This window comes from Copadichromis virginalis, linkage group LG2 (genome assembly GCF_057382275.1).
Source record: "Copadichromis virginalis isolate Kocher_CV1m ecotype Utaka linkage group LG2, C_Virginalis_male_GT1.1, whole genome shotgun sequence".
In the NCBI taxonomy this organism is placed as follows: Eukaryota; Metazoa; Chordata; class Actinopteri; order Cichliformes; family Cichlidae; genus Copadichromis; species Copadichromis virginalis.
The window spans coordinates 8,745,447-8,757,696 of record NC_140619.1 but is presented as its reverse complement, the minus strand read 5'-3'; the positions used below and the strand labels follow the sequence as shown (position 1 = coordinate 8,757,696).

At 39.8% G+C, this 12,250-nt stretch overlaps 1 protein-coding gene across 1 annotated transcript; it reads left to right on the top strand.

Moving 5' to 3' along the window:
• Positions 1–4,111: 4,111 nt before the first annotated feature.
• On the top strand, positions 4,112–11,038 carry hopx (HOP homeobox). The gene is made up of 2 exons (XM_085469943.1): positions 4,112–4,322; positions 10,756–11,038. The coding sequence occupies exons 1-2, from the start codon at positions 4,173–4,175 to the stop codon at positions 10,831–10,833; spliced, it is 228 nt and encodes a 75-aa protein (XP_085326069.1). The 5' UTR covers positions 4,112–4,172; the 3' UTR covers positions 10,834–11,038.
• Positions 11,039–12,250: the final 1,212 nt, after the last annotated feature.

Sequence of the window (12,250 nt, the reverse complement as noted above, 5' to 3'; positions counted from 1 at the left end):
TTCACAATTTGCATAAACCCATCCCTAAAGAATGCCCACGCTAATTCTACATCAGGGATCAATCCTATTTTCTTCCAGTCATAGTTTGACAAATCATGATAAAATGCTTGCTCATTAAAATGTTTAACAGTTCTTTTAAAAATAATACGATGTTGTGACTTGGCCACTTTAGTATTTCTAATAGCAGCAACAACACAGTGGTCACTTAAGTCGTTACAAAGGACACCCAAAGATGAAAATTTATGAGGAACATTTGTCAAAATCAAGTCAATCAAGGTAGACTTTTCGGGGCTTTTGAGATTCGGCCGAGTGGGTAAATTGACCAGCTGGGTAAGACTGATAGAATCACAAAAAGATTTAAAATCATCTGAAACTGTTTTGAGCCAATCCCAGTTAAAGTCACCAGCTAGAACAAGCTCCCCATAATTTAGTCTGGACAGCAAAAGGTTTAAAGAACGCAGAGCTTCTGTGGAGGCAGAAGGGGGTCGATAGCAACAAGCAACTGTTATGCAAAGACCCTTTGCAACATTCACATTCAGAGCCAAAAATTCCAATTGTTTGCAAATTGATTCTGATAGAACTATTGTAGCATCAAATTTTGACTTAACATAAGCAGCAACACCACCACCTTTCTTAAGCCTATCGGTGCGATAGATATTGTAGCCAGCCATGCTAACATGTTCATCAGATATATATTTAGACAACCAAGTTTCAGAAATGAGGACAATATCTGCATCTGTTGATTGAACCCAGATCTTGATCATATCCATCTTGGGTAACAAACTGCGCACATTAAGATGAACTATCTTCAGCCCAGGTGAGGATTTAAATTCAGATGGTGTCTGGCTACATTGCAGCTCAGGGCCTGGGTTAGGTTGCACATTACCAGATAAGAGCAGTAGTAAGACGATCAGAAGTCTCTGCTTTGTACTTATTGATTTTGACGTGTGAAATGTTGACACAAAGCAGGATTTTTTTGTAACTAATTTTGTAATTGTACAAAGCAAGAAGGTTTTGAAGATGAGGTAAATCTTTCTGTAGTTCAAAATGATTAATGTCCTGTTCCAAATACATTGGAAATTGTACAGGATGTATAGCAGCAGTGACGCATGTAGATCTGGGAACCATGTCTTGCAGAATGGTGTTAAATGTTCTCATCTTAGAAAAATTGAGTGTCCAAAAGTCCCCCACGGCCAATAAGCAAAGCAAAGTTATTAAAAAAGCCATTATCCAATACACTATGATTGTTGATGCTGAATTAAATAGGCTGCACAAACCATGTGGTGTAGAAGGCTTCAATCAACAGCACAGCGCCCGATGTATTGCAGATAAGCTTTTCGAGCAGCACAGGCCTTGGTGTGGTGCTGATGTCTTCCACTAGCAACACAGATGCAGTTTGTTCATTGAGGATTGATATTGAGTCAGTGAGTCTCTGTCTTTATCATATACAGGAAGTGATGATGTACTCAACGCCTTCCAGCACATACTGGTGTTGCTTCTCATCCTCTGACAAGATCTGGTTGGTTCTGGTTCTGGATGATCCCACTCATGCAGCTCAGCAGTGCAGTGGAGTCTCCATGTTCTCCCTCTGCGTGCCTGGGTTCTACCCGACAACTTTGACGTCCTCCTGCAGACCAGAGACACTCATGTTGACTTAACTGATGATGCTAAATTAGATTTGAATGTGAACATGCATGAAGGGCTGTCAGTTTCTCAGTTTTAGCCTTACAACAATGCAGTTGGGGCCAAACATCACAGATCTGACACAGTCATGGCAGATACTGCTTATTGGTTGAGAATAGAATAGAATAGAATAATCCTTTAATTGTCCCACAAGGGGAAATTTGGGTGTAACAGCAGCAAGAAAGACACATATACAAACAAACAGTACACAAGACACAACAGAAACATACACAATTTTTACATATTTACATGAAGGACAATGGTTACCAAAAACTGAGTACCATACTGTTATCAAATTAAATAAAATTAAATACAGATAAGAGGCAACCCTGGTTATAGTGTGAATCGGTTGATAAAATAGTGCAAGTTACAGCGCTGATGTAAACATCTACAGGGAGTGCAGAATTATTAGGCAAATGAGTATTTTGTCCACATCATCCTCTTCATGCATGTTGTCTTACTCCAAGCTGTATAGGCTCGAAAGCCTACTACCAATTAAGCATATTAGGTGATGTGCATCTCTGTAATGAGAAGGGGTGTGGTCTAATGACATCAACACCCTATATCAGGTGTGCATAATTATTAGGCAACGTCCTTTCCTTTGGCAAAATGGGTCAAAAGAAGGACTTGACAGGCTCAGAAAAGTCAAAAATAGTGAGATATCTTGCAGAGGGATGCAGCAGTCTCAAAATTGCAAAGCTTCTGAAGCGTGATCATCGAACAATCAAGCGTTTCATTCAAAATAGTCAACAGGGTCGCAAGAAGCGTGTGGAAAAACCAAGGCGCAAAATAACTGCCCATGAACTGAGAAAAGTCAAGCGTGCAGCTGCCAAGATGCAACTTGCCACCAGTTTGGCCATATTTCAGAGCTGCAACATCACTGGAGTGCCCAAAAGCACAAGGTGTGCAATACTCAGAGACATGGCCAAAGTAAGAAAGGCTGAAAGACGACCACCACTGAACAAGACACACAAGCTGAAACGTCAAGACTGGGCCAAGAAATATCTCAAGACTGGTTTTTCTAAGGTTTTATGGACTGATGAAATGAGAGTGAGTCTTGATGGGCCAGATGGATGGGCCCGTGGCTGGATTGGTAAAGGGCAGAGAGCTCCAGTCCGACTCAGACGCCAGCAAGGTGGAGGTGGAGTACTGGTTTGGGCTGGTATCATCAAAGATGAGCTTGTGGGGCCTTTTCGGGTTGAGGATGGAGTCAAGCTCAACTCCCAGTCCTACTGCCAGTTTCTGGAAGACACCTTCTTCAAGCAGTGGTACAGGAAGAAGTCTGCATCCTGCAGGAAAAACATGATTTTCATGCAGGACAATGCTCCATCACACGCGTCCAAGTACTCCACAGCGTGGCTGGCAAGAAAGGGTATAAAAGAAGAAAAACTAATGACATGGCCTCCTTGTTCACCTGATCTGAACCCCATTGAGAACCTGTGGTCCATCATCAAATGTGAGATTTACAAGGAGGGAAAACAGTACACCTCTCTGAACAGTGTCTGGGAGGCTGTGGTTGCTGCTGCACGCAATGTTGATGGTGAACAGATCAAAACACTGACAGAATCCATGGATGGCAGGCTTTTGAGTGTCCTTGCAAAGAAAGGTGGCTATATTGGTCGCTGATTTGTTTTTGAATGTCAGAAATGTAGATTTGTGAATGTGGAGATGTTATATTGGTTTCACTGGTAAAAATAAATAATTGAAATGGGTATATATTTGTTTTTTGTTAAGTTGCCTAATAATTATGCACAGTAATAGTCACCTGCACACACAGATATCCCCCTAAAATAGCTAAAACTAAAAACGACTTCCAAAAACATTCAGCTTTGATATTAATGAGTTTTTTGGGTTCATTGAGAACATGGTTGTTGTTCAATAATAAAATTATTCCTCAAAAATACAACTTGCCTAATAATTCTGCACTCCCTGTATGATTGTTGGGAGCAGTTCTGATTGTACAGTCAGACAGTTGCAGGGAGGAAGGACCTGCCGAAACGCTCCTTCATGCATCGAGGATGCAGCAGTCTGTCACTGAAGGAGCTCTGCGGTTCAGCAGCAATCACATGCATGGGGTGGGAGACTCTGTCTATCAGAGATGTTATTTTGGCCAGGGAAGAGTTATAATCCAGAACTGTGTTGTTTGCACAATATTCTGAAAAAGCTTTTTGTTTTTCCTGGTGTTGACATGTTGCAAAGCCCATTCAGTGGGCCGGTAGGCGGGTTCTAGCCCGTGGGCCTCATGTTTGACACCCCTGGTGTAACATTTGTATTTCTCCGCCTCCCTTGTTCAGGGAAGGGCTCTGCTCTGTTGACAGTTGTAAACCCAGCGCTCACATACTCACACACCCACACTGCTCACAGACTCCCGCCGAGCTGTAAGTACGCGCTGCTTCATCTCTGCGTCCTCTGCGCGCACATCTGAGCTCCAAATCAGGACCGAAGCAAGAACCCGCCGGAACCACTGGCGAGCAGGAGGAGACTGGAATATGGGTTCTAACGCAATGGACAGTATGAACCTGTCTCAGGATCAGATTGCTATCCTGGAGGAGAATTTCAACAAAGTCAGCAAGCATCCGGACGGCACGACGCTCATGCTGATCGCGGCGGAGTGCGGACTGTCAGAGGAGGAAACACAAGTGAGTAAAACCGAAAAAAACTCCCGCAGCCTCTCTTTACTGTCGTTGTGAGCGGGAATGCTTTAAAACAGTGTGGAGTTCAGTTTTCCCGATGTTACTGATCTGGGAGGCTTATCGATAAGGAGCTGTTTAAACGATAGTGTTGAGCAAACATAGGACACCTTTAAGTTATTATCTCCATGGAGATCACCGTGACAGGCCTGTGGAGACTGACAGTGGTGATTATTGTTATTCAAGCATTTAATAATAGTCATTATCTTATAACATAAACTGGAAACATTTTAATAGGAAAAAGTATAAAAAATACCTGCATTCCAACTTCTACTAAAAATGTACTTTTAATATTTAAATACTGTTCAAGGCTGAAAAACGCCTGTTGATAAAAAGCATTAGTCTTTTATCATAATACTTTTTCCTATAGTAGGAAGTACTTTGTTTCATTCTGAGATGTATTAAAGTCGTACTTTATTGAATGTACTTTCCGTTTGTGCGGTTTTCAGAAGTTTAACTTTACTCAGAGATGTTGAGTCTGTAAATCTGACTTCCTTTACAGCTTTACTAGTGTTTGAGTAAATCCTGTCAGAGGCTCAGTCAGGTGACCTTTGAAGAAATAATCATGCAGTGTCTAAGAAATAAGACTTTGAATTTGTGGGGCAGCTCCGCTGACACCGAACAGAGCGCTCAGTGTTTCTGTTTACATCACAGTGTGATGAAATAATCCTCATCTGAGTGGAAACCAACAGTGACCACAGCTGATCAGCAGTGGAGCAACTCCAAGTTGTCTTTCCTGATGAAGTCACCCCAGAGTCAGGGGGGTCAGCTATTGTTAACACTCATAACACTGATTCATCTGCGCAGGGTGACTTTCAGAGGAGCCCTGGGATCAAACAGTGAGGGCGGGACTGCTGCGTCTGTTTCAGATGATATCATTTCTGGTGATGTGGTCGCTGCTCATACCTGTGCCAGATTAGCGTGTGTGTTCAGATGTTAGAAATGCGTCTTCTCTGGCTTACATTTCAGATATCAGCACAAAATACATTTAAAATCAATGCTTCAACGTCAATAAATGCTTTTTATAATATAAATCTTCTTTAATCATAATCAGTTAGCTTTTCAAACAAAAATGCAAACCATTTCCTGGTTTTTGCTACTTTTAATTTGTTTCTGCTGTGTAGAAAAACCCCCTGAATATCATAGTGGCTATGGGTGTTTCACAGGAATGTTTGACACCTCACTGACAAAACAAATGCGTTATTTAAGGGATAATTACTAAAGCCTGACTGATATTGAATTTTTAAGACCTATACTGATATTTTTGGTTAAAAAAAAAACCCTGATATTCTGATGTATCGCCTGATAATTTTTTCTTATAGAGACATAGAGTTATAGAGCTTTTCTTTTATTTAACTATCACTCTGCATAAATCTGTTCACTGCCCTCTGGTGAGCAAACTATGCAACATCAGCACTGATAACATGGTTGAAGGGTGTTTCTCCCGTCTGTTCTTTACTTTTTAAATGTTCATTATAAACATCAATACTAACAATAGCTAATATTGGCCCACAGTATTGGCCCATTGATAAATCAAGTTGGGCTTTAATAATGCCTAACCCATCAATTATACATTTCTTTGCAGTATAACTTACTGTCTAATATTTTTATGATCTTTTAATTTCATCTTCAGGTACCCCAAATTTGAGCTAGACCTTGTTACTTACAACATTTTTAATAATTTTGCCAATACATACCCCTCACCGGTCTATAGAGCTCAGTGTAACGGTACCAAATCTCTTATTTATAGCCAGAAAATCCAAAGTTAAAATCTACTTTTTGCTTAATTATGTTAAGAATAGAAAACACACACCGTTTTTGTTTTTCATATTCAAGCAGCTTAATAAAGAGAATATTTGAATGAATTCTTGAAAATTTCCTTTTGGTACTGCCTCCATTCGGTCTCTGTCTCTGCTCCTTTCCACATGTACGCACTCCCGCCTTGACTGTATCTGAGGAATGCCGTAGCCTACTGTAAAGTCTGAGCATCTGTCACATCTTCAGCCAGATGTGAAGCTTCAGTGCTCTGATAACAACACAAAGTGCACTAAAGTAATGCAGGCACCTCCTCTTTGCAAGCAGCACTCTGAAGCTGCTATCCATGATGATGTTTTAACTTTGCAAACGGTGGGATGTTTCCTTTTAGAACAAGTTTCTTGTTCGTGATTTGGCTGGCAAATGACCTGGCTGTTTGCTTAGCTGTACTCAGCAGGAGGCGAGGCCCAACCTGTGGCTCTGTCATCTGAGCTGATGCAGCATCAGTTTCGTTTTGTAGGCAAATTTCTGCCCGTGTTTGTGTTTGTGTTTGTCAGGAGTGATAAAGCTGAAGACATGGCATGTACATTAACAGTTCATGTATGACAGATTTGTGCATCCTGCCATTTTTTCTGCTGTAACCCAACAAACCAGTCCCAGAAGATTTTTCTGGACTGCAGTAACACAAGCGCAGCAAAAAAATGAAACAAAAACCCCCAAACTGAACTCAAGTGATTTGAAACAGCTTTTTAAACCAAGGATCATTCTCACTCCCACCTCATCACAACTCAGTTTTAGGTTTAAACACAATTTGACAAAAACAAATAGCCAAAGCAACAATCAGTGATGCCAGAAGATGCTGTCATTTAATGTCTCTGTTACTTGCTGTGCCGAAAAAAAGTAAAACAAATATGAAGAGGCAAGAAAAATAATATTAGTCAATTATTTAATCACACACAAAGAAAACATTCCCATGGGCCCTTTTTATAAAATAAACTAACTTAAAATGTTGGCACGACAATCAGTTTGGTCTTTCCTGCTTTTTAAATAATGTTGTTTATAAAGCCGTACTCATGTTGTTGCTGTGACATCAAGCAGAAACATGGAGCCATCAGGGTAGACTAATAAGCATTCATAGTCCTTTGAATCAAATGCTAAAAGCCAGTAAATATCTTTGGATAATGCACCAGGTGATGAAAGATCTTGACAATCTCTGTTTGACTGTAAGCAGAGAAGAGTGTTATGAGTAATCAAATAGCTTGGAGGTGTGCAGGATGATTGGTAACAGTGTAGAAGCAGAAGACAATAGCCGTGTAAGTGGTTTTGTGTGTATAATCCAGAAAAGCCAATGTGTTTTTGCCCCAGGATGGAATATAATGATCCCACCTGCGTCCTCCTGTTACATACAGGGGGTAATTTTTATTTAGCATAGGCCACATGAGGAGGTGATGATAGTGGGAAGAGTAGCAGGTTTGTCAGGAGGAGACTAGGAGATTTTTTTCTTTTTACCTTTTTTTCACCTGCTGGTTGGATTTAGGTTCTGCAAACTACTCAGTTAGGTTAGAGCACCCTAGACTCATCAGGTAAATTTAGGAAAACATTGTGGTTTGGATTAAAATCCACCTCTTCACATCATTAATGACATGTTGGGAGAGACACACTCCACCTCCACCTTGTATGTAAATGAACCACAACAGCTTTGGAAAAAATGGCATTGACCCACATCCCCAGCCTGGAGAAACAGACACTCCAGGAATCTATGCAAGTGCAAAGGTCGAAATGTCCTCCTACCTTTTAAATCCCAGATATGAATCTTTTTTTCCGAGTATGCAGAGAAAAGGCAAACACAGGTCTTCCTTTGTAACCAACTTCCACTTTAAAGGATTAGGTTTTGCACATTTAAAGGATTATTGCTAACAGTAGTAATTCAAGGATCCAGAAGTCTGCGAGAAAGTTTATTACAAACATCAAAACTAAAGAGTAACTCGAACCATCGCTTCATCCTGCAAGATGTGGACGATTTATGGCCTACGTTTCACTTTGGCAGTAGATCCTTGTGCATCTATTAGGAGATGTCCTTTATGGAAATAAAGTGAAGGAATTATAACCAAGAAAAGGTTGAACTACAGCAAACACATGTTGCTGCCAAGGCTAATAATCAGGCTATTCTGTATTTCCATTCAGTGCACACAAAGGTGCTTGGCCAACCTGACAGGGAAGCCCAGTCCAGGCAGGGTAATGTAAAGGTCTGGCCTCTCATCAAAAAGTACTGACTCAGTCTCCAGCTGATCTTTTTTTTGTGTCTGCCTTTCTTTCTCTTCCTGTCGACCCTCCTAAGCGTTTTGTATTTGTTAACAAAGCTTTCATTGGAGAAGGTTTAACTGAATGAACTCACCCCGGCTACCACTCCCTGTTCCACATTAACCTTTACAATGTTATGGGCTCCGTGCTGCATGTTTGAGCTCCTTTCAGTGAACTCTTTCTTTGTTTTCACTGCTGCAGGGCCAAGAGTCAAGTGTGAAAGACCGTCTTACGTAATCCACTTAAAGTCAACAGGAAAAAATGACATAAGCACCATTGTGTGGTTCAGCAGGATTACAAAAAGTGACAGCTTCCATTGAAAAGTGGGTGAAGAAAATTGCATTGTAATGGACTGGCTTTACAGACGGGATAGAGCGCGTACAGCCGAGTTCAGAGAATAGTTCTTGAATTTATTTAGTCTGATCATGTTTAAGTGCAATCCCAGATGACTCCAAATGGGAATCTTGTGTGTTTTCAGTACAAAATGAGGAAACCATCCCTCTCGCCAGGCACACGGCTCAAACATCCACCCTAAGGCCCATGTTAGAGGGTCTGCATCCCTCCCCAGATTACATCAGCACTCTTGTGAATCCCAAGACAACATGAATTTTAAAACAGCAATGCAATGGGTCACGGGTGTGTGCGTGTGTGTGAAAGCACTCCGTGCAATCATCTTCTGGTCAGAGTTTTAGTGTAGCAGTTTTTGGCAGAGGGGTCAGAGAAACGGGCCATGACTACATGCTGTTAAAATTAGATGGAAACATTCGTTTTGTGCGGTTGCCCTGAAAAAACTTTGCTGTGGGGTCACTGCTCTGCCACGATGAGTCAGCGACCACATTAACATGCACTGAAAAGATGTGACTGTAGTGTGATTGTGAAGATAATGAGAGTCAGATGGAAAGGGGCTTTTGTTTAGTTCGGTGTTGGTTAATCATATTTCCATGTGGGGATTCTGTATGATGATTATGCTTTGGTCGCAAATAACAATTAATATTTACCTCTGATAATTTGAGTTAAGTTGCTTCCTGTGATGCTGTCCATAGACTGTATATAAAAGATGTCTGCAACAACCAGCTTCCTTATCATACACTTGTTAGTTATATCCTTTTTAAAGCTGTGAGTTTTGAAACTGGACATGACTGAGCAATGTCTTAATTTGACTGTGAGACCAAAGACAACATGTATATGCTGCCTAGCTTACAAATTTTAATTAAAGTCCCTTCTTTTAATTAAATAAGAGCCACAAGCTAATATTAGCACACTGAAATGATATATTTTTTATTATGCTAACTTGGAAAACGTTACCAGGTCAATGTTAGCGTGATAAAATTTTAGATGGTAAATATTATTATTATTATTATTTATTTATTTATTTTTAAATTTACTTTTGCAAATGCTGTGATGGTAAAAAAAAAAATAAAATAAGAATTTCGACCAGAATCGGGCTAGCCAGTTTTAGCTGAAGCGATAAATATTAAAATATTGATTTTATTACAATTTATTAAATTTATTGATTGTTAAAGATATATTAGGCTAACATTAACATGTACAAATGTTAAATATCAGCATGTTTTACTTTAGATTTTTTTTTGTCACTTAATCTTAGGCTTTATGTCTGGCTAGGCTAGCTTGAGAGTCTGATGTAATATTCTGCACCATGTGGCAACACATAAAAATGTTGGCATGCTGAAATGATGAATACTGAACATTATATTAGGCTAAATTTAATAAGTGTTATTAAAAATGTAAATAGGCTAGATAGTAAACATTGACACTTTAAGTTTCTATGCTAAGCCAGGCTAACTATATCTTTATGGTAAGCTAGGCTAGTCACGTCCAGACTCTAATGCCTTACTAAATCCACAGATAGGAGCTCAGTAGATTTAGGTGGTAGTGTCTCATGAGAAAAAAACAATTATTCTCTAAAGATATTAAATTATGTGATCCACCACTATATTTTTAACAGTCAAGTTTAAGTTTCACATACATATCATATTTCTTTAGCTCATGTGTCTTACTTGAACACACACAATGATAATAATACACACAAACTGGGTGATTAGATTACCAGTTTAAGAGACCCATAGAGTAATGTGCTCTAGTTGGTATTAGTAGTGGTTAGGTTATTGTCTACATGTAGGCTTGTAACCAGTAGCCTCAGGCTGAAAATGCATTTAAAGAAGCCTGTATTTAATTCTTGGAAATATGAGAAGTCCAAGAGTTACATCATCAATCTTGTGTTCAGGCTTTACATTAGTGAACAAAACCCCCTGCCACCTGTTCTAACCCCACCCATGGGTGTGTTTGTCCTGTTTGTTTCTTACAGAAATGGTTCATGCTACGTAACGCACAGTGGAGGCAGTCAGAGGGTCTTCCAGCTAAACAGGGATCTGTGCTGGACTGAGATTTTCCAACCACCTCTTTGGATGCAGGGAGCTACTTCCTTCTGGACGAACTGACTTCCCCTCCTATTCCTCACGTTTCCCTCTCTGTTCGTTTTTGTATCTTTGAAGCTGTTTTATCTTACAGAATGTGAAGGTTTTTGTGTGTTGCTGCCAATATATCTGCCATGGTTACAGAAATAAACATATTATTATTGTAAGTTAAAATGACTTGGAGTGTGTTTTGCAACTATTGTACATTTGGGAGTCACATTCACTGAGGGAGCCAGGTTATATAATGGTGGGCTGTGGTTTGAAAAGGATGGGGGCATTGTTTGGTTAGTGTACATGCAATTCTGTCAGCAGGGACCGGAGCTGGACGCAGAGCTGTTTATTCGACTATAAAAGATGTAAGGAAGCGCTGGGTTTACAATAGATGCTGCTGGCATCAGCTGCCACTATCCAGGAACTTCTGTGGACAAACATGGAACATTTCCATTAGTGAAAGAGGAGAAAAGAGGAGGGGGCAGGACATGACTGAAACAAGTCACACGGTGGGCTAAACAAATGCAGGTGATGTAATTTCATTGTTCAACCTCCTCCGCATAACTAAATGCAGTAAAAAGGATGTAAACTCACCAGAAAGTTGGAGCTTTAATCCTCAAAAAGGGTCCAAGCTGCCAGTAGTATATAATTTCACTTACTGTAAACAAGTCCCATTATAAAAAAACAAATCCAGTGCGGTTGGCATCACTGCCAAAAAAAACCCCCATCAGTGTTGTTGTACTACACACTTACGTTTAATTTACCTGAAAAAATATACATTTTTAATTTGTTCTTCTCTGTAGAGCCTGTTATACATAGATTTCACAAAGTCTTTTTGCTTTGTTTTTGTTTTGCTGAATTAATTTTTACAATTAAAATAATTATCATGATCTTTAGTCTTTATTTTTAGTGAAATCTGGTATTGCTTTTTAGAATGTTATATAAAAAAAAGGATCACCCTGCAGATTTTTAGTTTAAAAAACCTTTGAATTCAAATTCACTTCTTTTCTGTCAGTCATTTACTTTTATGGGCATCTTTTTGGTTGTTGTTCTCAGACATCATGACAGAAATAATTACGGACATTCCTAATCCTAAATATCTTACAAGACACAGGACTTAAGCTCTTTACGACTCTTGTTTACAAAATGAATGATTTTTAGGTAAAGTATCTATTCATATAAGTGAAGACAGTCATGAAGCATCGTCTCCCAGGCTCCTCCATACAACAGAAAGCAGACCTGTATTTCTGTCAGCTTTCCTCAGATTTTTTTTTGTCAGACTAAGCGACTGAGCCCGCACTCATGTCACACACAGACATACCTTGACTCCATCGCTTTGCAGGGCAAAATCTAGCCACAAGCAGTGATATGTGATATATCGCTGGCTGTTGCTCA